This window comes from Solanum pennellii, chromosome 9 (assembly GCF_001406875.1).
Source record: "Solanum pennellii chromosome 9, SPENNV200".
Taxonomy (NCBI): Eukaryota; Viridiplantae; Streptophyta; class Magnoliopsida; order Solanales; family Solanaceae; genus Solanum; species Solanum pennellii.
The window spans coordinates 341,256-366,149 of NC_028645.1; the positions used below are offsets into that span (position 1 = coordinate 341,256).

General features: G+C 37.2%; 3 protein-coding genes and 2 pseudogenes across 6 annotated transcripts in view; 3 read left to right on the forward strand and 2 right to left on the reverse strand.

Annotated features, from left to right (window-relative positions):
* Positions 1–1,301: 1,301 nt before the first annotated feature.
* On the forward strand, positions 1,302–9,916 carry LOC107031098 (skin secretory protein xP2-like). Of its 2 annotated transcripts, none has more exons than XM_015232318.2 (5): positions 1,302–2,156; positions 2,232–2,944; positions 3,184–3,234; positions 9,020–9,064; positions 9,279–9,916. In XM_015232318.2, exons 1-5 carry the CDS (start codon positions 1,912–1,914, stop codon positions 9,785–9,787), a joined length of 1,563 nt encoding a protein of 520 aa, XP_015087804.1. In that variant the 5' UTR covers positions 1,302–1,911; the 3' UTR covers positions 9,788–9,916. The 2 variants fall into 2 exon arrangements, with proteins under 2 accessions (XP_015087804.1, XP_015087803.1); XM_015232317.2 differs by having other exon boundaries at positions 1,318–2,156; positions 9,165–9,916.
* A 49-nt stretch (positions 9,917–9,965) lies between these two features.
* LOC107031100 lies at positions 9,966–12,276 on the forward strand (annotated as a pseudogene).
* Positions 12,277–12,366: 90 nt separating this feature from the next.
* LOC107029886 lies at positions 12,367–18,975 on the forward strand (annotated as a pseudogene).
* Positions 18,976–19,565: 590 nt separating this feature from the next.
* On the reverse strand, positions 19,566–22,143 carry LOC107031099 (F-box/kelch-repeat protein At3g23880-like). 3 transcript variants are annotated; one of them, XM_015232321.2, is made up of 4 exons: positions 21,907–22,143; positions 21,796–21,833; positions 21,060–21,717; positions 19,566–20,274 (listed from the first exon to the last, which is right to left on the reverse strand). In XM_015232321.2, exons 1-4 carry the CDS (start codon positions 22,094–22,096, stop codon positions 20,180–20,182), a joined length of 981 nt encoding a protein of 326 aa, XP_015087807.1. In that variant the 5' UTR covers positions 22,097–22,143; the 3' UTR covers positions 19,566–20,179. The 3 variants fall into 3 exon arrangements, with proteins under 3 accessions (XP_015087807.1, XP_015087806.1, XP_015087805.1); XM_015232320.2 differs by lacking the exon at positions 19,566–20,274 and adding an exon at positions 20,437–20,774 and having other exon boundaries at positions 21,907–22,142; XM_015232319.2 differs by lacking the exon at positions 19,566–20,274 and having other exon boundaries at positions 20,437–21,717; positions 21,907–22,141.
* A 1,103-nt stretch (positions 22,144–23,246) lies between these two features.
* LOC107031281 (calcium-dependent protein kinase 13) overlaps positions 23,247–24,894 on the reverse strand; it is a 10,381-nt gene continuing 8,733 nt past the window's right edge. Inside the window, exons 6-7 of the mRNA XM_015232594.1 lie at positions 23,913–24,143; positions 23,247–23,820 (exon numbers count right to left, since the gene is read on the reverse strand). Of these exons, the coding sequence (XP_015088080.1) occupies positions 23,671–23,820; positions 23,913–24,143 (381 nt within the window). The 3' untranslated portion in view covers positions 23,247–23,670. The remainder of the gene's footprint in view (positions 23,821–23,912; positions 24,144–24,894) is intronic.

Sequence of the window (24,894 nt, forward strand, 5' to 3'; positions counted from 1 at the left end):
ATAATAAATAAATATATTTTATATGTTTTAAAAAAGTCTATGATATCGCAGACGAGTAGAAATATTAATATTATTTATACATTCGATACTAACCTAAATATTACATATTTCATATTATTATCTTATAAATATTTTTTAAAATTGCGCGAAGCGCGAATAGTTTCACTAGTGATTATAAAGATCAAAGAGGATGAATGTGAATGGCTACAAGAGGACAATCATATTCCTATAAAGAATTTTCTTCGCTTTAGTTGAAATTATTGTCATCATTATAGGTTCAATAAAAACTTAATTGTTTTTTAAAAAATATATATATATATATAAATCATCTATTTTGGAAAATTAGTAAATTATTCTATTTTATATTTCAAATTTTATATATTTAAATTCTAAATTTACTTCTATCTACACTACTTAATATCTAAGAGTAGGATTTAATCATCATAAATTATTATTGTGTGATTTGATATTTAGGACATCAAAATATTAGACCACAATCGAAGATGAGATAATAACAATGTAATTTGGTGGTTGATAGTTCACCCGCAACTCTTAATCAAAGACTTTTTTTTAAAAAAAAATTATTAAAATTTGATTAATCGAATCGATTAATTATTTTTAAAAAAGTTAAATATTGTATTGTGGTCTGACATTAGAATTAAAGTTGATGTCTTTTTCATTCTTTTCTTCTTCATTCTATTGCATTATATCACTCTCCACTTGTCTTTTCTTTCTTACAAAGTTTCTATAACATATGCTTAACTTCATCTCTTTCCCATTCTATTTATGTGAGTTTTAACTTGACAACAAACATCAACTAGAAGTTTTGGTAGATAAAGGTATGTTTTTCCATCTTATTTTATATACTTTAGCATATATAATCAACTGAATTCGAAGAATGCTGATGAATTATTGATTTATGCTACTTAAAAAATAAAAAAATATATTTATAATAAACTATTAATATCAATCATTGATCCAATTTTAAGTATTAGATAAGCAACCAATCCATTTGTATTGTTTCCTCATGTATTAAGGTTCATGCCCTTTTTTGTCACAATCTTTTTTTTTTTTCCATCTTTTTACTTGAAAGCTAAATAATTTAGATTGTTTGAGTTTGTATGATCGGTAAAATATTTGTGATATTTATTATCTCATAATTTTATATGATTGGTAAAATATATTTAAAAATAAATTGTGATAGCACTTAACGATGTTTAATGAATAATTATTGTCTAGATGTTGCATATCTCAATGATTTGCAAACCTATTTGTCTATTTTCTCATATATATTTTTTTGAGTTCCCCCACCCCTATTTTCCTATTGAAATGAATTTTAATTAATTAAATGCAATTTCCAGTCCTTAACCGTTTCCTCTAATTATGAATTTTTTCTAGAATGTTCCTAATAAAAATAAAAAGTATGGACAAAAATTAAAATAAAAAGCTTCCTCTATACGCTAATACCATCCTTTCGTCCCAAAAATTCTTGGAAATTCTGAAGTTTAAAGCCATTAGCAATGCCTTGTTCACCCTTTCGTCCCAAAAATTCTGGGAATTCTGAAGTCGATTAAGTCAAAGAAGCCATTAGCAATGCCTTGCTCATTCTTTCGTCCCGAAAATTCTGAAGTTTGAAGCCATTAGCAATGCCTTGCTCACCCTTTCGTCCCAAAAATTCTGGGAAATTCTGAAGTTTGAAGCCATTAGCAATGCCTTGTTCACCTTTCGTCCCAAAATTTCTGGGAATTCTGAAGGTCAAAATTTGAAGCCATTAGCAATGCCTTGCTCATTCTTTCGTCCCGAAAATTCTGAGAAATTCTGAAGTTTGAAGCCATTAGCAATGCCTTACTCACCCTTTCGTCCCAAAAATTCTGGGAAATCTGAAACCGTCAAATTTTGAAGCCATTAGCAATGGCTTGCGGAATTTGTAAATCACTGGGTATTATTCAGTGTGTAGCTCCTTGTATTTTTGAAAAATATTATGTAGCAGAAACACTCGATACAATGGTCCGTCATTACGGGTATAACCTGTTGAAAGAAGTAGTAACAAAAAAACATGCGAGTGACCCTGTGGATTTGGAGCTTTGGATACGTCTCAGAATAGTAGATATTGAAAAAATTAATGAATTGTACAGATTCAGTTCAGGGAAATCAGCGTAAGTTTTGAACATAATTATATAGTTTTTTGTTTATGTTAATGTATATATTTATATATATTTTTTTTAATTTAGATATCCAATTCCGGATGGAGATCTGCCGGATTGCGGTTCCGGTTCCGATTCCGATCCGGATTTACCTCCAGATAACGGAGCTCATCGAAAAAATCGAGTGGAAAAAGCTCGGGGAAAAGCTTCTGCTGATGTTGGAGGTTCTTCTGCGGTTCCTGTTCAAGGAGTAGCTTCAAATGCTCCGGCTCAAGCTCCGACTCCGGTTGAAGGAGCAGCTTCAAAAGCTCCCGCTCAAGCTCCGGCTCCGGTTCAAGGAGCAGCTTCAAAAGTTCCGGCTCAAGCTCCGACTCCGGTTCAAGTAGCAGCTTCAAATGCTCCGGCTCAAGCTCCGACTCCGGTTCAAGTAGCAGCTTCAAATGCTCCGGCTCAAGCTCCTGCTGCAGCTTCAAAAGCTCCGGCTCCGGTTCAAGAAGTAGCTTCAAAAGCTCCGGCTCCGGTTCAAGAAGTAGCTTCAAAAGCTCCGGCTCAAGCTCCGACTCCGGTTCAAGGAGCAGCTTCAAAAGCTCCGGCTCCAGTTCAAGGAGCAGCTTCAAATGCTCCGGCTCAAGCTCCGACTCCGGTTCAAGGAGCAACTTCAAAACCTCCGGCTCAAGCTCCGGCTCCAGTTCAAGGAGCAGCTTCAAATGCTCCGGCTCAAGCTCCGGCTCCGGTTCAAGGAGCAGCTTCAAAAGATCCGCCTCCTGGGAAAGATAATCTTCTAAAAACAAAAATATCAGGTCCATTCGAAATTTTTTTCTAGATAGACGTGCTTTTGCGTGTTAAAATTTGGTATTATAACGGTAAAAGTCTATTAGGATGCTAAGGGGAAAAAAGACATTGTTTAATATTTTTTATTTTTCACTGTTCCTGCTAGTTCTTGCTTGTTCTGCTAGTTATTCATAACGTTTCTAGTGTTCCTGCTAGTTCTGCTAGTTCTGCTAGTACTTCCTAACAATGATACTTTTCTAAAATGTAGGTTGTTCATCTTCTGCTCCTGATTCTGATCCTGTTCAAGGAGCAAAAACAGGTCCATTCGAAAAACGTTTCTACTGTTCCTGCTAGTTCTTCATAACAATGATTCGCATGTTGTTCATCTAGCTGATACTGTTTTAGGAGCTCCAAATGAAGTTCTAAAAACAAAAAACAGGTCCCACTCAAAATTCTAGATAGATTTGCTTTTGCGTCTTAAAATTTGGAATTATAACAGTAAATGCCTGCTAGGAAGCGAAGGGAAAAAAACGTTGTTCAATATCTTTCATTTTTCACTTGATAAGTAAAAAGATCCTTTAATCGCATCATCATGTTTACCATTCTGCTAAAATAGGTTGATGAATTTCTTGAATTGAATTTTAAAAATCCTCTGTGAAATACGAAAACTGTATGATGGTGTTCTTGTTGAGTCGGCTTTATGCTATTTTACCTGAGGTTGTCTTGTGTTAGACATGATTCCTTCAAGGCTGTCCAGGTGAAACAAGAAACTCTGAGGGGTTGCCTAGTTTTCCAGACATGTTTCCAAGGCCAAATTAGTAGAATGCCATTCTGGGAGCTCAATTTTTTGTAACATTCTTTCACAGTGTAGGTCTTCTCCTTAGAATTACCCAAAGAATCTTGTCTTGATCTTCGACCACCAATGTAGTGTTTTGCAGAGTTTCTAAGAGGGAAAGGAGGTCATTAATCTCCCAATCCTGGAAGTTCCTTCTGAAAATAGGTGTCCAATGGTTGTTGTCTCTGTACTGGGCTATAGTTGCTTCTTTGTTGGAGGCTATCTGGAACAAGGAGGGGAAATAGTCTTTTAGCCTAGAGTTCTCAAGCCATCTGTCTTGCCAAAATCTGATCTTGAGTCCATTACCAGCCTTGAAGGATACTTCCTCAAAGAAATTATCTTTGAAACTGCTTATGTGTTTCCAGACCCCAACACCATGGGGTTCAGTGCTTTCCATTGGACACCAGTGTTCTTGAATGCCATATTTAGCCTTGATGATGTCTCTCCAAAACCCAACCTCAGTTTGTCCATATCTCCAGAGCCACTTCATGAGTAAGCTCTTGTTGTGAAGTTGGAGATTTCTGATTCCCAAGCCTCCTTGAAACTTAGGTTGAGTTACCGATTTCCATTTAACTAGAGAGTACTTGCGAGTGAGACTATTTCCTTCCCATAGAAATCTCCTTTTGAGCCTATCTATTTGTTTCAAGATTGAACCTGGTATTGGAAATAGAGACATGCAGTACGTAGGAATACTATCTAGTACACTATTGATGAGAGTGAGCCTACCTCCCATAGAGAGGTATTGCATTTTCCATGTAGCAACTCACTTTTCTATTTTTTCAATAACTCCATTCCAAATTCCAGAAGATTTGAAACTTGCCCCCAAGGGAAGACCTAGATAGGTGGTGGGTAACAATCCTATTTTGCAACTAAGTATGCCAGCAAGTTCCTCTAGATTGTCCACCTGATTAACCGGATATATGGCACTTTTGAGCATGTTAATATAGAGTCCGGAGATGGCTTCAAAAACTATAAGGGTGGTGTTTAGATTGGAGACTTGTTGCCTGTCAGCTCCACAAAAAATGAGAGTGTCATCCGCATAAAGAAGGTGAGATACATTGACAGTGGTGGCTGGATTGCTGCCTACTTGAAATCCTTGAATCCATTGAAGTTCTTTAGCCCTAGCTAGTAACTGAGATAGTCCTTCCATAGCCAGAATGAATAGATAAGGAGAGAGTGGATCCCCCTGCCTCAACCCCTTTTGAGTAGAGAAAAATCCAACTGGACTTTTGTTGATCAAAACTGAGAACTTCACTGTTGAAATGCAGAAATATATCCATCTTATCCACCTATCACCAAATTTTATTTGTTTCAGTATATTAACTAGATAGGCCCAGTTAAGTTGGTCAAAAGCTTTCTCTATGTCCAATTTACATAAGATCCCAGACTCACCACTCTTGATTCTCCAGTCTAGCCCCTCATTAGCAATCAAGGATTCATAAGTTATTTGCCTATTCTTTAAAAAAGCACTCTGCTGCCCCGAGACTAAAAAATTCATCACCCTTTTCATCCTCTCTGCTAGGATTTTAGCCAACAACTTATAGACACTACCTATGAGGCTTATAGGCCGATAGTCTTTAAGCTCTACAACACCTTTCTTCTTTGGGATTAGAGCAATAAAAGAAGCATTACAAGACCTCACCATTTGGCAATTCTGGTGAAAGAAATTGAAAGTTGCTAGTATATCCTCTTTAATGAAGCACCATGATTTTTGGAAGAAAGCCATGGTATAACTATCAGGTCCTGGGGCTTTGTCAGGGGCACAAGCCATAAGAGCATTAGGGATCTCCAGTTCAGTGGAAGGAAGTTCAAGTTCCTCCTTTTCTTCTATACTTAGGGTGGACATGTTCTCAAAAACAGCTGAGGGTCTCCAGGATTCAGCTTCCTTGTTTATTTGTTGATAATACTCCAGAATGCCATTCTGTATCCTTCCTTTATCTTCAATCAGTTCATCTCCTATTCTCAGTCTGTCAATGGAATTACCCCTTCTATATGAATTGGTCATTCTCTGAAAGAACTTTGTGTTCTTGTCCCCCTCTTTAAGCCATAAGCATCTAGATTTTTGCCTCCATGAGATCTCTTCAGCTGTTGCAATCTGTTGAAGTTGCAGTTTCAGATTGAAGGACTGTGTTTTCTCTTGTGTTGAAAGGGTTCTGAGTTCAGCTAAATGATCCAACTTCCCTAATTCCAAAAGAGCTTTAGTTCTTTGGGTTTCAATTTTTCCATATACCTCCCTGTTCTACTTAGAAATATCTTTCTTTAGGTTTCTGAGTTTCTGCAACAGAACAAAGTCTGTGGTTCCCTGAATGCTGTAGGACTGCCACCATCCTTTTATCATATCAATGAAGCCTTCTGCTTGAAGCCACATGTTTTCAAATTTGAAGTAGGATGGTGATGCCTCCCAATCTCCACTTTCCAGGATGATGGGTTTATGATCTGAAAATACTCTTGGCATTGTGTATTGTTTGATAGCCCTGAACATCTCACTCCATTCTGATGAATAAAGAAACCTGTCAATTCTTGAGGCTTGGAGTGTCTCCTCCCCTCTTGACCAGGTGAACTGTGCTCCTTGGAGAGGAGGATCAATCAATTCAAGATCCAAAATGGTATTGGAGAAACCCTGCATAGCACTGGATCTTCTATTACAGTTTAGCCTTTCATCCTCGAATCTACACACATTGAAGTCTCCTCCTATGGCCCATAGATCAGACCACAACCCCCTGATTGATGCTAACTCCAACCAAAGGTCCATATACTCCGGTGAAAACCCATTTGAAGTCTTCAGAGGTGCTCTCAAATCTACATGACAGGGAGAAGGCCCCTGCCTCCAACTCAACACAATTCCAAGCTCTTTTGTCCCATAAAATTAACAGTCCACCTTTGGTGCCAATTGCTTTGACTTCTGCCCAGGAGAGACAGTTATTCCCCCATATTTGTCTGATTAGAGATGGATTCCAAGACTCTATTTTGGTTTCCTGTAAACAAACAATGTCTGCTCCCCACTTTTGGATAAGAAATTTCAAAGTACTTCTTTTATCTTTATTATTGAGACCCTGTACATTCCAATTGAGTACTTTAACTCTCATCTGGAATGAGAGTTGTGGTGCCTGCCCCTATCTTTCTTTCCACTTCCATCTTGGAGACCTCAATCCAGTTTTTGAAGTTCATTTGTTGCTTTGCTTTTCCCTTTTTTAGCGTCCCCAGACTTCTTCCCTTGTTCAAGAATCTGAGTTTTCCTCTTTTCCTCCATTCTTAATATAATATCCAGAATTTCATGCTCGAAACCTGAAACATTTACCCCAAGCACTTTGCAAGCCTTCATCATAGTAAATTTGGTCCATTTTGATGTTTCCACAACAGTAAGTGAATCAACTGTTTGTGGTGAATGATCATTATGCCACGGTAGAGGCAGAAAACTGTTGAGCGACTGGGAAGAGAGACTGGAACTGGAATCGTACCCTGAGATGGGAATAGGATCTTGTGTGTATATGCCCAAAGAAGGAGGAGATATTTCTGCTTCATCATCCGCTTCAAGCTGTGAAAAAACTCCTGCATTATGCTCCAAATTCCGGTGTAGTAGCTTGAACTTCCAATTCCAAAGCATCAAAGGACGTTGCACTGAAGGAAGTTGAAGGTTTAAAGCTGCATGGGTCTGCTTTGGCTATGGAGGCTCTCCATGATTGCATTCTGTTATGTTCCTTGTGTTGCTTCCTTTTGTTTGGGCCTTTGGAATAATAATCGTTATTCCAGTCTAAATAAGTTCTCCCATGGTAGTGTTGGGCCGGCCCATTTATATTGAAATTTAAATAAGACTTGCCCTTTCTTTTGTCCACAGATTCCTCACGTGGATTTTTAAATCTGATATCACGTGGGACTGAATGGGACTCTGTTCCCAGCAGCTTTCCAACCCTAGCCAACTCAGGGTTTTGTCCAGTGGGTAATGGAGAGGACCGGATCTCCGAAATTAATGCCAAATCGAACAACCAGCCAGCAAATTCAAAATTCAAACTCGCCGGGAATTTCATGACTGAATTTTTGACACAGATACGAGCCCAGAGAAAGTGGGATCTGTTCTTTGTATCTTCGTCAACTCCAATAAAGCCTCCGCATCTATCCCCTATATGCTCGAAAGTGTCCATGGTCCAAGCATTTAAGGGAATCCCAAATACTTTTAGCCAGATATTTTCCGGTGGCTCCCCTGTCTGAGAGTTAATATTTTTTGACCACCACGACAGGCTGAGGTGCCTTCCGTTCCAGAACCATTCCCCAGCTTTAACTCTTATTGCTTCTTGTCTCGAAGGGAACTCGAAGAGGAATTTATTGTGGTCAAGGGGCGTGGCTTTGAAACCAGCAGTGACTTTCCATCTAGAGATGAACCATTTTTTAATTAACTCAGGGTTCGGGCTGTGATGAAAAGGGTCATTGAAAGTGCCGACTAAGCTTCTGTGGAGCGGATGGTTGTCATTGACTCCACCTATGCTTGCTGGTTGGCTGAATTCTGGCCAGCTTACTATGCTAGCAGCAGCCCGATAGGATTTTGTCAATGGAGACGGTATTGGTGGTGGCCCTGACTTGTTGAATTTCCCCAGAAATCGAATGATTTTAGTCGCGAAATCTGTCCACCCACTGTTAAAGCTCATCTCCGGAATGATTACTGCAGATTTAGAGGAGCCATGCCATACTTCAATGCGAACGAATCTGCCATATACGTTGAAGTTTTGATAGACTCTGTATAGGTTGTGCTGTTGTTTTCTACCCCACCTTCTGTATAGTTGTCCATAACCCTTTGAAGCTTGTATTAGGATCTCACATACCCATCTTAGATTGTGTGGATCTAAGCTTACCTTACTTGTAAATCTCCTGCCTCTTTCTATCAATGAAAACCAGCTGAAATGTGTATCCCCTGTATTCTTGAGTTCGAAAGATTTATCCCCGCTAATGAAAAAGAGCTTTTCCTCCATACTGAAAGAAAATTCCGGTGGTCTAGTAGTGTTTTCCAAGGCTGGAATATCTTTCTAGTGCAGAGTAGTTTGTGTAGTTTGTCTTTGATATTTATATTTCACAACAACTTCAAATATTAAACTGTTTGTTAACCTTACGAGAATAAAGTTTTTTTGGGGGAATTAAGTATTTAAACGTTTCTAGTGTTCCTGCTAGTTCTTCATTAAAAATGATCCTTTTGTAATGCAGGTCCCATTCGAAAAACGTTTCTAGTGTTCTTGCTAGTTCTGCTAGTTTTTCCTAACAATGATTCTTTTTTAAAATGCAGGTTGTTCATCTTCTGCTCCTAATCCTGTTCAAGGAGCAACAAAAGGTATCATTCGAAAAATGTTTCGAATCTACTGTTCCTGCTAGTTTTTGCTAGTTTGCTAGTTCTTGCTAGTTTTGCTAGTTATGTTCTTCATCTTTTGCAGCTTATCCCGATCTAGTAGCTGTTCCAGCTTCACTTCCACCTCCACCGCCTTCTCCTCCAAATCAAGTTCAATCTGTTCAAACTCATCTTTCTCAAGATTTTTCATTTGCTGCAGCTGATCCTGCTCTGGTGGTTGATGATTCTATTGTAGAAGGTGTTGTTGATGAGTCTGTTGATCCAGCTGCAGTTCAAGCTCCAACTCTTCAAATTCCACCTTCTCAAGATTTTTCATTTGCTGCAGCTGGGCCTGCTCTGGAGGTTGATGATTCTATTGTAGAAGGTGTTGTTAATGTGGATGAGTCTGCTGATCCGGCTCCAGTTCAAGCTCCATCAGTTCAAACTTTACCTTCTCAAGATTTTTCATTTGCTGCAGCTGGGCCTGCTCTAGAGGTTGATGATGCTGATCCACCTCAACCACCTGTTCAAACTCTTCCTCGGAGGTCGGTACGCTTGGCTGCTCAAGCTCCGGTACTTCCGAGGAGATCGACACGAATAGGTTTGCAGAGGCAGAATACTGAGATAGATAATATGCGTGTCATACGTCGGCCTCGTCGGCGTCATCTTTGTCATCCATATTGTACTTGTAGAAGAAGAAATTGTCCATGCTACCTAGCTAGAACGTAAATAATGACATAGGAGAAAAAAGAGAGATACAAGTCTATTTTGTAGCTTCAAAACTTAGCTTTGCGTATATTCCACTCTTTCCATGTAGTTCCACTCTTATACGAATAAAATCTTCCTTTTTACTATTGATTGGACGTGTTTGTTTCTTTCTAAGTTTAACTTTTATGTATTTATGGCAGATGAGAAGATTTAATCTTGCTTTATATAATAATTACTTGTTGAATTTCCGGTTGTGCTGCGGTTGAGAGTCTGCTGGTTATGAGGAAGCATTAGTGTGTTTATGGCAGAGAGTGAATATATTGAAATTTTCTTTGTAAGTTCTCTCCTTTAGCGTCTTCCGAGTTTTTCATTTGACAAAATTATATCTTATTGTAGTTTTACATTTGTGTGATAATAGTCCTAAATTAAATGTTTTATGAGATAACTTCTACATAGAAAGAAGAGACAAGAAGACACACATTATCTTAATTTAGATCTTGAGAAGTAAGGCCAAAAGATCCCTCTCATCAGTTGAAATACGACGAGTTACAGATGGAAAAATGTGGTGGTGAGACTTGAAACCTCAACCTTGTTCTGGTAATATCTTGAATTATGTGCATAGCCTCTTTAAAAAGCTTCAGCTGTAAGAGAGGGGACACTTATATTTCATTTGATTGTGTCGTAACAAATATACATTTTATCTCCATCTGATTTACCTATATTTTATTTCATTTTATATCTTTTCTTAGAACTACTGACCTTTAAGTCTAAAAACATGCATGTGCTCTCTCCCTCGTGCCATAGAGTAAATTAGTTTATAGTCAAATATTTTTCTTGCATGTATGAAGCTCGTATGATTAGAAACAATGCAACTGTAGTATCTATCCACTTCACAAGAAGTCCGAAATGTGGAAGGCGGACTTCCAATTTTTCAAGTAACTTGCTGTCCTCCTTTATTTTGTCTTTGTTTCCTCCAAAAGTCTCTTGTCCCTCCATTTGATATCTTCCACATTCCTTGTCTCTGCTACTAAATTAAAGAAGATACATTTGATTCTGCAATATTTTTTTAACTTTGTATTGATGAATCATGTTCATATGTTATCTGTGGTTTACTTTCTCAGCTTCTTTCCTGGTATCGAAAGATGTAATATAACCGCTTTTGAGTTCTTGCTAAGTTATACTCCCTTTATATCTATCAGTTAAAGCTCTCTGGATCCATCAGCAGCCAATACCTGACTGTACTGCTTATGGATGCTCCCCTGGCTCTAGGAGATGTGGAGATTGAAATAATTGACAAACTGATATCTGTGCCTTATGTTGAAATGACACTGAAGTTGATGGAGCGATTTGGTGTCTTTGTGGAACACAGTAGTAGCTGGGATAGATATTTGGTAAAAGGAGGTCAGAAGTACAAGTGAGTCTGCTTTCACACTGTGTCTTTGATAATCTGGTTCCACCGATCGATGAAGCTAACAGTTATGAGGATACCATAGGTCTCCTGGGAAAGCATTTGTGGAAGGAGATGCCTCAAGTGCTAGCTATTTTTTTGGGTGGGTTGGTTGGGTGGGGGGCAGCTGTCATGGGTGGAACTGTCACTGTTGAAGGTTGTGGAACAAGCAGTTTACAGGTATTTCTCATGCCATTAAGACCTTGGGGGCAATCACATTCTATACTTTTCCATTTTGTGCTTGGAATTTGTGACAGCACCATAATACATCCTATTTCTCTTCTATTCACTAGCTTAATTTTGTGGAAGTACTAAAAATTAAGAGTTGCACAGCGCATGGCCTACATCTTAGTCTGTGACTGCATAAGGTAATTATCTAACAAAGGACTTACTTTGGACATTATGTTTCCTTTGTGAAGGGGCATTTTAAGTTCGCTGAGGTCCTCGAGAAGATGGGGGCAGAAGTTACATGGACGGAGAACAGTGTCACGGTTAAAGGACCTCAAAGGAACTCTTCTGGAAGGAAACATTGCGTGCCAATGACATGAACATGAACAAAATGCCAGATGTGGCCTTGACTCTTGCTGTAGTTGCACTTTTTGCTGATGGCCCCCTACTACCATAAGAGAGGGTAATAATAGTGAAGAACTTTGTTTTGATTAAGATATAATTCTGAAGCGAAGCGATTGGGACCTGGGATACTATTCTTCAATATGAGAGCATTTCCCTGCATAATCAGTTTTTAAAATGCTGTGATAACATGACTAAAATGTGCAAAGAGGTTTTCCTGGTAATTTAGGGGTCTGGGCAGAAAAGAAGAAAATTGCCATAGCTTTTGCAATTTCTTGTTACTACTAGAGGAATGGCTCTATGCCTCATCATTTCTGGGTCGATGCAGACACTTTTTGAATGTTTGATGTCCTTTGTTATGCTACCATTTTGATATACATAAAGACTCAAATTTGGCATGTATCATATAACTTTTTCTAGATAGAAATTTCCATGTTTCATGTTATTTGTATGGTTTCGATTAGTCTCATTAATTATCAGAGCTTAAAAATAATTTGCTACTTGTGTTGGTGACATCAATACTAGACTGTCTCGTCTTTACCTCTCTCTATATAAATTCTTTTCTGCAGTAAAGTAAGGAATCAACAGAGCTTTCAAGGTGTGAGGACCATTTTTTTGCCATTGTTTTCATATTCAGTGGCATTTTCCTGGTCTAACATGAATTCAGCAGCCAATGTGTCTTATAGTACTGGCCTTTTGTTGCTGACATTTCAGGACATAATGTCATTACTCGATCAGGTTAGATTAGAACAGCAAAAGATGGTTCTGTCTAATTGACTGAAGTTTTGGTATTTAACTCAATTCAGAAATCAGAATCGGTAATCGGTTTATTGACGGATGCAAAGATGTTAATGTTGTGATTGGTTGGAGTTGGTGGATTTAACAATTCGAAAAGACTTCCATCTTTATAAGGCGCACTTGTCAGATTTCTTGTTCTGAGTTGGTTGATTTTAGCAGACTCTTAATAAATTGCTTTTGTAAAGTTCTTCACGTCCATTGTTTTTGGGTGCAAACTTTCTCAAAATTCTCCAGAGATTACGAGCGGTTTTGATATCCAGTTCTACCCATGCTACATAGAAAAGCTGTGTGGTCGGAACTTGGAACTTCACTGGTTTGGATTGTATTATTGAGCTTGATCATGTCAAACGGGTTGCTTGCTGTAGTGCTAGTTTACTGAGGTCTCTGGGCTTGCTTACTATTTAAATCAAATTATGGAGTCTGAAACTCCGTCTAGCGAATATAGGTAGCCCAGCATGCTTCAGCTAGTACTTTCTGATCCTGTGCCAATGCTGCCGATTGCAGTTGGCTATATTGATCCTGGGAAATGGGCTGTAATGGTTGATGGAGAAGTCCGATTTGGTCATGCGAGTACTCTTGTTCAATTTTGCTGTCATTCTGTGCCAGTATCTGTCTGCTTGTATAGCCTTAGTTACAGACCGAGATCTTGTGCAGGTAGTGTTCTTTCATTGGAATTTAACTTTTGATTGTATGTCTAAGTAGTGATGAATCTTAGTAAATCCAACATGCATGGACATTGATTCTCCTGCTCTTGTATGTTTCATCTAGAACACCCATAGCAAGGACAGTTCTTTTTTTTTTTTGGCTAACCTGGTGTTTGGGCCAGCTTGTGCACATCTTGTATTTTGTTTAACTGGTGATGTCTAATAACTTTGTTGTCCTTGATGGTGTCAAAGATTTGCAGTGAAGAATATGACAAAGTTACATGCATATTCCTAGGAATTCAAGCTGAGGTTTCGATGATTGCTTTGGACCTCACAATGGTAATTTCACTATTTCATTTTGTGTACACTCTGGCTTCCGATATTATGACCTTTTCTACCGCATCAACTTACAATCACTTGATTCTGATAGGTTTTGGGCACTGCACATGGGCTTAATGTTGTGTTTGGAATTGACTGTTTTCCTGACTGCAACCGGTGTCATTTTGTTTCCACTGCTTGCTTCTCTCTTTGTAAATCTTACTACTAACTATCCTTGTGTACTTTCTGTTATTGGCATCTTGAATTATCTCAGATTCTTGTCGTATAGTCCTAGTCTCTCATAAATAATAATGATTTCAAAACTATATGTCTAGGGCAATGGCAGTTCAAAATTGTTATGTATTGGCTGTGCAAGCTCTGTACTGCTCTCTTATGTTTTTGGAGTGGTCATAACTTAACCTGAAACTCCATTCTCCATTGGTGCTATGCTGAATAAGTTTAGTGGAGAGAGTGCATTTGCACTGATGAGTCTTCTTGGAGCAAGTATTATGCCTCACAATTTTTTACCTCCATTCTTCTATTGTACAGGTGTCCTCTCTGTCTATGTGTGTGTGTGTTTGTGCATGTGCATGCATAACTATTGATCTGTGCTTGCAGAATGGAGGCACGCCTGTAACTTATAAAACAGTCTGTCACTGGATTGATTGTTAAGATAATTATTGGTATGCTAGATTGGGCCCTGATAACTCAAGGCTAAATGTTTGTTCAGTCTATTTTGTTGTTCCAGCCAGTCATGAGTGAATAGTTATACTGCTTTCTTATATTCTGTAGCTCTTCAACTCTAGACTATCCATAGTCATGTGAGGTCCTTTCTAGATATATTGGTTATGGCTTGTTCCCAAGTCTTAACTTGTAACATGTAATAGGACTAGCTTATCTACTTAATACTCTTTGCATCTTCTAGATGCCAGTAATAAAACTACTAACTTCATCAAAAAAAAGATTGGCCTGATAAATCTTTTACACAACAAACTAGCAGACACTAGCCTAGCCCCTTAGTAACCAATATTGGCTTGTATGCTTTGTTTTTCATGATGTGATCGTATGACTTCTGTATTTGCTTCTATCTTTTGATTGTCACTTATGATTCCTGAACTAACTGCTCATCCCTGGGACTTAAGTTGGCTTGACCCTGATCAGCTAAGTTGCTTAGGTTGACTATTTTAAGAGATAAAATCTGTTGAAAAAAGCAATCTTTGTTTCTGAAGCCTCTATTGTTGTTAAGGTTTTCATGCTAGAGATCATAATTTTTGTGGTGGATGAGTTTATTTCTTCAGGAAAAAGGAAACCAAACTACAACAAAAAGAGTGTTTTCTCACTTTTTCCCCTTTTAAGGTGGTGGGGTGTGGGGGGAGTGAGAAGGTTAAAGAGCATGTCGAAAATGACCTTGTGTCGCCTTTGCTTTTTCACCTGCACTGAGTCTATCTGTATTATATAATATGTATATATATATGTGTGTGTGTGTGTATCCCATGCCGGATCCTCTAAAAAGGCAATATTTTTGATGGATCTGACACACACTGAGAGGCATATTTGAAGAGTCCGAGCAATATAGGAAATGAATGTTTGTTGATTTGCTTATTTAGTTTGTATAATCCTGTTAGAACTGTTGTAGTTAAATTTATTGTCTTTATGTATAAATACCTCTTTTGGTTTTATTAGTTAATGTTATGGAAATGAGAGTTCTTTGACTAGTTTGTTGGATTTCGATTCATTTGAGATCCTTAACTGTGATTACAAGACAAATGTGATGGGCACCCTTAACATATTGGGGCTTGCCAAGAGAATTGGTGCTAAGTTCTTGCTTACCAGTACAAGTGAGGTTTATGGTGATCCGCTTGAGCATCCTCAAAAGGAAACATATTGGGGTCATGTGAATCCAATAGGTGTGCAACAACTAACGAATCCTGTTGTTTTCCTTTTTCCTTTTTGAAACAAGAAAATTATTTTTTGAGTTTATTTTAATGATTTTGAGTGTCTTGAAACACCTAGGTGTTAGGAGCTGCTATGACGAGGGAAAACGGACTGCGGAAACCTTGACTATGGAATACCATCGCGGTGCAAATGTCGAGGTAATGAAGATTTGACTTTTTAGAAATAAGTTTAACATGTGATGGAGCTGAGTGCTTCTGTGCACAATTATCTGCTTTGTTGTGTGCTGTAAAAACTAAATGCAGCCTCCTTTGCTGAAATGCTGTGTGAATTTGCATCAGTTACTTGCCAATGCTTTTTATGTTTCAAGAATGTCTGAACTTAGAAATTGGGGAGTGTAGGAGTAGTTATTTAATACCCTTCTTGAGATTGAGCAGAAACATTCTTGAAACATAGAAAGCAATGTCAAGTAACTGATGCAAATTCGCAATCGCAAGGGTTCGCAAAGAATTAACAGCTAAGAAGAGAAAAAGAATTGCGAAGAAGCAAATAGCTAATGCTTTTTTCCTTCATACTTTTCCCGAATCTTGTTACAGCTAATATACCCAAAGACTGAAAAAGACTTAAATGCAACTAAATAAAGTCATAACAAAACTATAAGGGACCAACAACAATCCCCTCTACACCGTAATAATAACTAACTCAACAACCATTTACTACTCTGCGAGCCACTGTACAACTCTAGTAAACGTGTATTATCAGTAACAGAAGATAAATTTATGGTGTAGAGTTTTTCTGTGATGAATGGTACTTCTTTAAATGAAAAGTTCAAGTTGGAGGGAAGTAATACATACAGGTAAAATGGCTTATTCTAAAACTAGGTCCTAGGAAGTTGCCTACACGTACATCAGAATCGTATGTTAACATGTGATATGCTTGCTCGCATTTATGATCTAAAAAAACGAAGGTGTGTAGCTATCCATCCAACTTAATTGTAGTGTTTCTATAGGAAAATTTGGAAAGTTCAACTTGAAACCTATCTTTTTGCCAGTTCTTGATTTTGAGAAGTTGAACAAAATGATGAGAGAGCATGGAATATAGGTAGCGGAGTAGCAAGTCGTTTCTTTCTTTTCAATAAGATTCAGTCTGAGTTCAAATTATGTATTTTGCTCTCCCCCTTTCCACTTGCAAAAGTCAAACAGAGTCTTAAGTGGTACAGTAAGTGGTAATGTCAACCTGTGTGTTTCTCATGGATTACCTTGAACTTTACAGCTCCTTTTCTGAATCTTTGTATGCAGGTTCGTATTGCTCGGATTTTCAATACATACGGAGTCCTCATATGTGTTTAGATGATGGACGTGTTGTCAGCAACTTTGTTGCTCAGGTTTGTTCTATTAGCCCATCATATCATTTAGTTTAACTTGAGCTTGTATTGGTATTTATTGTTATTCTAAAACCATGTTTGCAGGCCATCCGCAAGCAACCAAGGACAGTATATGGTGATGGAAAGCAAACTCATAGTTTTCAATTCGTCTCTGATCTGGTACTTCATCTTTTGATGAGTTCTTTTCCCTCATTCCTTGTCTCTGCCTTAGCGTGTTACTTTTACCTATGTATATATGGACGTCAGATTGCAGTATATTTTATTGGTTGAAGGTGGTCAAGGGTAGCTATAGCCTTTAGCAGGTGTTAGTTTTCTTGAAGTGATTTGTTCACTGTTAGTATGGATGGTAGTGAAATTAGCCTTGAGTTCTTTGGGACGTAAATATATATTGCCTGTGTTTTGAACTTCATATGCAAATCCTTCCAATCGTTTAGATGACAAATAACTGTAGAAGTTGTAACTCATATTATGAGCAACTGGCTTTGCTCTCCTGGTTGGAACCTACGTCCTTTTCTAGCTCTACATCTTGCTTTTTGTTAAGTTTGCATCACAATATTGTGCAGTAAAATTCTAAAACTGGGCAAGAGGTTCATTGAAAAGAGAAAATGTTTTGCTAGAATTAGAAGATGTATGTTCTCCCTATCAATGAACTTCAAAATTTTAGTGGTTAATGCACTTCAAAATCTTAGTGACCTAGTGGTTAATGAAGTGGGTTAAGCACCATGAGGTCTCAAATTCCATCTAAAGTACACTGTAGAGAATATACAAGATAGAATAATGTAAGTTCAGCTCTAGGAAAATTAAAGGTGAAGTGAGATATATGAGATTTTGGTGCCTTAATGTAGATGATTGGATAGCCAGGCACAGTGATCCCAGAAAATGGCACGATAGTTGCATATGTAATACACTATAAAAATAATAGGCCAGTGATGTTACGGGAGTGAAATGTCAAGCTTAAGAACAATGTTATATTAGAGCAAATATTGAACCTCTAAACTTCCAACATATCTACAAGATAAATGTCATATGTTAAGATAAAAATGCAGTTCAAGATTGGATAAGATTTGAAATAATCACACTCCACATTGGGTGAGAGTTGCATACATGAATGATAAAATGACCGAAGTTCGCCTGAGAAGGTTTGGCTTGCTCGGTCATTAGATATGACTATATGATAGTTGGAGGCAGCAAAATGGGAATGTGATGGACCTAAAATCGCGTTGAGGGGACTTGTCTCAACAGGCTTACGAGCTATCAAAACTAATGTGGAATCTGCCAAGTGAAGCACAAATTGGAAGAAAATAATTCATATAGGCCATTCCAGCTAGTTTTGAGATTAAAGTCATTCTTACTCTTTACATTAACTCGAATGTTCATCAAAAGCTTTTTTTTTTTTTGGTCTCTTATTTGTTCTGATTGGAGAGTTGTATGTGTGTATCTGATCAATGTGAGATCTAAAGAAGTAGCTTGGAAGACCCATATTGAAGATAATTAGCTTCATTTTGATTAAAGGTTGATGGATTAGTGGCCCTCATGGAGGGTGAGCACATTGGCCCTTTCAACTTCCAAGAGAATTTACCATGTTGGAGCTTGCTGGGGTAAGTTATGATTATTTACGCATATGTACATGTCTACAAATATGTTCGTACAGAAGCTTTGGTTGCTTTACTCGATATTTGTTCATATGTTGTACTTCATGTGGTTATCTTAGTGCCAGGAAATGTCTTAAATATCTAATCAACATCTATATCTGTCTAGTTTTGTGTGCTAAGATATGTTATGAAACCAAACAGGTGGTGAAAGAAGTGATTGATCCCAGTGCCACTATTGAGTTCAAAGCCAACACCGCTGATGATCCTCACAAGAGGAAACCTGATATTAGCTAAACTGGGAACCAAAAATATCGTTGCAAGAGGGGCTTCCTCTCATGGTCAATGATTTCCGCAATTGAATGAAGATGAAGGCAAAGGGAACTAAACAAGGATACTTATCAAGAAAAATTAGTTTGTATAGCTCGAAACTTATTTTTATTGTTTATTACACTTGAAGTTGTTTTTTCCTTTTTTTTTTATTCTTTGTTGTAATAGCAGATGGATCGCTAAGCGACAAGCCACGTCTATATATGTTCTTTTCCATTTGATTTTTTCCCATTCCACTGCTTGGAACTCCAACAATGTTTGCATTTGGCTTCTATTTTTGGGCAAACAGCCCCGTGATGTTATAACGATCAAGTGTTTTTGTTATGATGAAATCTCCATATGTGAACGTTCATATGGTTGTTCGTGTTACTTCAACTACTATATTTTGATTGTTGCTTAAATGTATTGTATCGTATTGTTAAAATAGCTGTTATATAATGATAAGTGAACAAGAAAAGGACTAACACAACATCTTTTCATTGTACATAATCTTCAACAGAAGAAAAGGAAAGAAAATAATTTAATTCTCTAGGCCTCTTTTAATGTCTAGCTTTGTGGTAGTGAGATCAACTCCAATGATGCCAGCTAGTGCATATTATTGTATCTTTTAGCTATATCGTCCGTCTCAATGATCCTATCAAAATTCACGCTAAGACACATTTCTAAGTTGAACTCGTGATCTAATATTTTGGTGACCAGACACCATTCTTTGCCCAATATTCAGTGGTTGAAAAGTAGATTTGTCCAATTAATTCACTGAGCAGATAGGATCGTCAGCCTCTCTCTATATTACTATGTCTCGTCTAACCAATTTGTATTCTAAAGATGAATACAATTGCACCATTTAATCCTTATAATAAACTTCCCCTTCTTTCTGGGAAATTTTTAACCCATGTATTAGTGAATTTGCACCAATGCAAATGTACAAATACATTTGCCAAATCATAAAATAAACAAAAAAAAATTCACAATGCGTCCTTACACTTGCTCTTGTTGGACCAAGTGGATGTGGAAAGAGCAGAGTCATTGCACTTATAGAGCAGTTCTACAAATCATCATCGATGGCAAGGATATTCGGAAACACAATATGCTCTAGTGCCACAACAACCTTGCCTCTTTGCTACCACCATCTATGAAAACACATGAATCAGCAGCCGAAGCTGAAATAACCAAAGGGCAAACGCCTATCTGATGGATACAAAACGGAGTTCAATGGACAAAAGCAAGGAATCGACATTGCTCTTGCTTTCCTAACGAAAGCTGATAGATGAAGCAACAAGTGCACGGAGAAGCTGTGAATATGGCAACAGGATCCACGTCTCCTAAGTAAGATCGAGATTGAGAAAAAAGAAACGTGAATTAAAGCTCAATTTGAAATACCACCAGAAAGTATACCTCCCTTATTATTCTTTTGGACTGCTAATTTTCTTCTTCACTGTTTCAACACTCATCATTTGTGGTAAAAGATGCTTCTTTCAAAGTGGAACATGAACTGATCTGAACTCCTCTCCTCCAGAGTATGTCGTTCCTCAACGCTGTTTAAGAGACCATTGAGACAAATAACAAAAATGTGCATCCTTTGGAGAAAATGCTAATAGAGGAAGAGCTAAGGGGGGAGAAAATGCTAATAAAGAAAGACCAATTTATCATTCCACTCATCAACAGTGTACTAATCGTAATATCTATGAACAATTACATAAATAACAATAGGTAATCAATCAATCAAGTTTTTAGCAAAGAAATCTGAGTCATGAAATAAATAAACTGACAACAGCTTTCATAAATACATTAAGAAACCCAAATAAATAAACATTTGTTACATAATCTTCAACGGAAGAAAACATATGCAAATACTAAGTAAGTAGTGAAGTAGGTGAGATGAAGCTCTCTGCATAAACAATTCCTTGCTTATAAGTATCACATTCAGGGCACAGATCAAATGGTCTTCCACTTGTTGTGAAATTAGAACTAAAATATCCAAAACGCCGGAAGTGTAGTAACACTTGACAATCCCCAAACATATACATTGGTCGCGCTGAAAGAAAAAGATCGATATCTTGTATTATAATAAAGTTAGTCCAAGATTCCCTCACACCATAGTCCTTCATTATCCACAACTTAAAAATGCCTTTAGCGCCCTCTGCTATATTGCTATATGTAGAATAAAAGCAAAGCATTCCTCTCAATACTGAAACACCATGATCGACAAAGAAGTACCAGGGACATAGATCATACATTTGCTTCAATAACGATACCTCCCCATACACCTCATTTGAAATATTTAATGAAATGGTAGTATAATATCTAGAAGTTGACTTACCAAACTTACCAAGCCAATGAAATGCTCCATGTAGAAAAGCCAAATTATATGTACCACAATCCCTAAAACCACGAATCCGCTGAATGTCAGTTGGATAACCAATTTTTCTCCAGGAACTGTTCCTTTTTACAGAGAGAAATTCAACCGAAATATTGGTACTTTCATCATTCATGTTAATTGCAAGGATCTTATAGCCTTCACTAGTTGCATCATATTCCATGCCATATATATAAGTAATTATTGGAAATTCTGGATGGGGAACTAGCATTGATTCTCTTGTGGACGGATTCCACAACAAAAGTTCTTCATAGTCCGTTTCAGAACAAACATAAATAAGAACCAATCCATCGCAAGAACAAAATATTCTAGCATCCATCGAATTGCAGCTTGTAGGACAATCAAGCTTTTGTTTATCCTCAACCATTGATAAAGAACAAGTATAGAATCTGTAGTTATCATCATCCACACTAAGAAACCTTTCGGCAAAAAGAACTTTTTGGTTATCCCTGTTATGAATATAATGTGTCCTCTTAAAGTAAGGATCGTCAATTAATGATTTCCATAATTTAGAAACACATTTGAATCGAAGAAGAGACTGCATAGGTAATCTGCGGAAGATGTCCATCATTATTTCGTCTTGAAAATGAATAGTTGAGACCTAGATTGGAGTATTTATTAGTTAATTCAAAACAAACAGAATATGTTCAAATTGTATGTCGAAATAAAAGTAAGTGACCTGATGAATCTCCATCTGGTCATTTGAAAGGCTCTTCCCTGAAATTCAGCCAAATGAAAACACACACATGGCAGAAAGAAAAAAAGAAAGAAAGAAAGAAATAGTGGATACCTTTGCAAATTTGATTTTGGCATCTGGAAAGATTGAATTTTTTGATAGCTTCTTCTTCTCCTCCATTGCTAAACTTAAGAAGATTAGCTTTTATTCTCTTAAGAATGGACTTGTTGGCTTTTCTACGAGCTAAATTTAGATGGGCATGGCGACGACGGGAGCACGTACACTTGGGCATCTTTATTGCCATCGTCTCAAATGGTAGCAGCAGCAGCAGCTAGGGTTTCAGGTTTCTCTTTTTATTTTTCTATATATTATAAATATCAGGAGGGGTATATTGGTCATTTCAATCAGTTATAAATTCCTCACATAAATCGGATTGGGAACCTCTTCCTTCAAACTATGAACATGACATTTACCAGTGGTAATTAGAAATTTCCATCTTTCATGTTATTTGTATGCATTTGTTTATGAATATTGAAATAAGAAATTCATGTTATTTGTATGGTTGAGCTTAGAAATAATTTGTGTTGGTGACATCAATACTAGACTGTCTCGTCTTTACCTCTCTCGATATATAAATAAATTCTTTTCTGCAGTAATGTAAAATCCCCATTTTCTTGGTCAACAGTGTCTTATAGTACTGGCCTTTTCAGGACACAATGTCATTGCTAAGATGGTTTTGTCTAATTTTTGGTAAAGGTGATGAATGTCGTCGCTAAAACTGACTTTTAGGGCGACTTATACTGTCACTAAAAGTTATGAATGTCGTTGCTAAAAGTACCTTTTAGTAGTGACTTTTATGAGCTTTAGCAGCGACTAGTTGCCACTGAAACCTAATTTAGTGGTGACCTTTAAAGCCTTATGGTGACTATAACATACTATTCGCGGCAATTAAGTTTAGGCATTTGCAGCGACTATAACAATCTTTTAGCGGCAAGTATTATACTTATTCTTAGCTGCTAATGTTGCCTGTAAAATTTACATTTAGTGGCTATTAATGTAGGTATTAGCAGCGTTTAACGTTGTACTAAAACATTCTTTTAGTGGCCACTATTATACTTATTCACAACGACTAACGAATCGTTATAAAATGAGAGAAAATCTCTCTATGTAAAAGCAACTCTTTCGAAAAAATCTTTACAAATTAGATCGAATACTAGATGGTTATATTTATATATTAAGATTTCAATCCAATGAATGTACAATCCGACCATATTCGCTTCTTTTTTATGACAATTTGTTACAAAGTAAAAGCAATTAGATTAGAGCTAAGGACATCAGGGAATTTGGTCACTCAGTTAACACAGCAATACTTCACCATGCAAAAGATTTGTCAAAGCCCTATTTCCCTTTTCAAATATTAAAGTTTTGAAGCACAAAATGGGAGTACGTTAACATAAGAACAAACAGGCCCAAGCTTTCTGCAAGAAATACAAACTAACACAAATGCAGGTTTAGAGCCAACAGAAACAGTGCCTAAAACAGCGATAGTACATACAAATCGCCTATGAAATTGAGGATTGGAGAAAAAGGGATAAAAGAAAAGCCATTTGAGCTTAGCATACTTCCATGTATGTTAGCTCCTAATAATAGACACCGACGACAATGAAACAAGAAAATATTTTTTGTACAAAAAATTTGAAAAAAGTAAAAAGTGTCGACAGGAAGAGGATAGGAGCATACACTCTCTGTTTCAAATGGTTATAAAGGTTTACCCAGATGAAGTCGCCACTGACAAGCCAAGAATATCATAAAACAATGGGAAGAGAACAATGATATAAAACTTGATTTTGATGAATGAAACAGTAAAGTATGAAAACTTTACTCATTCCCCAAATTAATTGAACCATCCTTCATTAGCTTCACGCTGAGACTATTGAATCTCCCTCTTGAATAATGTCGAGATGCCTTTCTCCAGTCTGTCCCAGTTTTCATCATGGCTGCAAATTCTTCAAAGCTGATGCGCCCATCCTGCATTTATAGAAACAGAAGATAAGGGATATACCATCCTAAGCTAAATACATGTTAGTAGTAGAGGCTTTTTTCATTTGCCGTGTGTTCACCTTGTCTGTATCAACCTCCTGGAAAATGTCATTCGCGACATTGGTGCAGTCATCTGCTCCATCCTCCATCAAGGCATCCCGAAGCTCATCCGGCTCGATGTAACCATTTCCATCCTTGTCAAAATAGGAGAAAGCTTTGTGCAAATGTTCATCGTTAGCCATCCTTTGAAGATGGAGGGATATGGCTATAAATTCCCCATAATCCAAGGTCCCTTTGCCATTAGTATCAATCTGTAGGAAACAAAGTTTTCACATGTTCATGGCTTCCTAACTGACTTCCCCCTTTCTCTTTTGGGAAGGGATTGGGGTAGGGAATATAATAGAGAGCGTTCTTAAAAATATATTTAACTAACTTGACCATTGATGATGATTCAACGATAAAATATGAAGTAAATAAGAAAACAAAAATAATAGCACAACTGCACGCATATATCCTAACCAGCGACATCAACTAACTGCAGATATTAATGAGAGCCAAAGACTGACCGCAAAAGAGTTATTTGCATTTTGAACACCCTAAGTAGGCACTATATTTTTATACTGCAGCCTATTTATTTATTTTTTATGCTTTGCCACCTAATCTATTTATCTCTTTGCAAAATCATAGAAGTGTTCATTTTGTAAAAGGTAAATTAGGCTATAGGCTTAGCAAGATGTGCTTTGTTTTTAAATTCAATCACATAAAAAGCACTTGATTAGTGATAATTCACGTCCAGTTCATCTCTACAAAGCTGGTGTATGTTAGGAGTGCAAAATGCAGAGAACTCGCTTGCAGACACAAATTAAACACATTAGAAGTATAGAAAAATGGAGGATTCTTATATTCAATCAGATATAAACATTTTGAGGAGAGAAGACAAGAACTCATCGAGTATGCTAGCAAAATTGTTATTCTCACAAACATAGAACAGAAGACGAGTTAATGTTAACATTATGTATAAATAAAGAATTTAAAGCATATTCAACTTACTTTTCCCCTAGT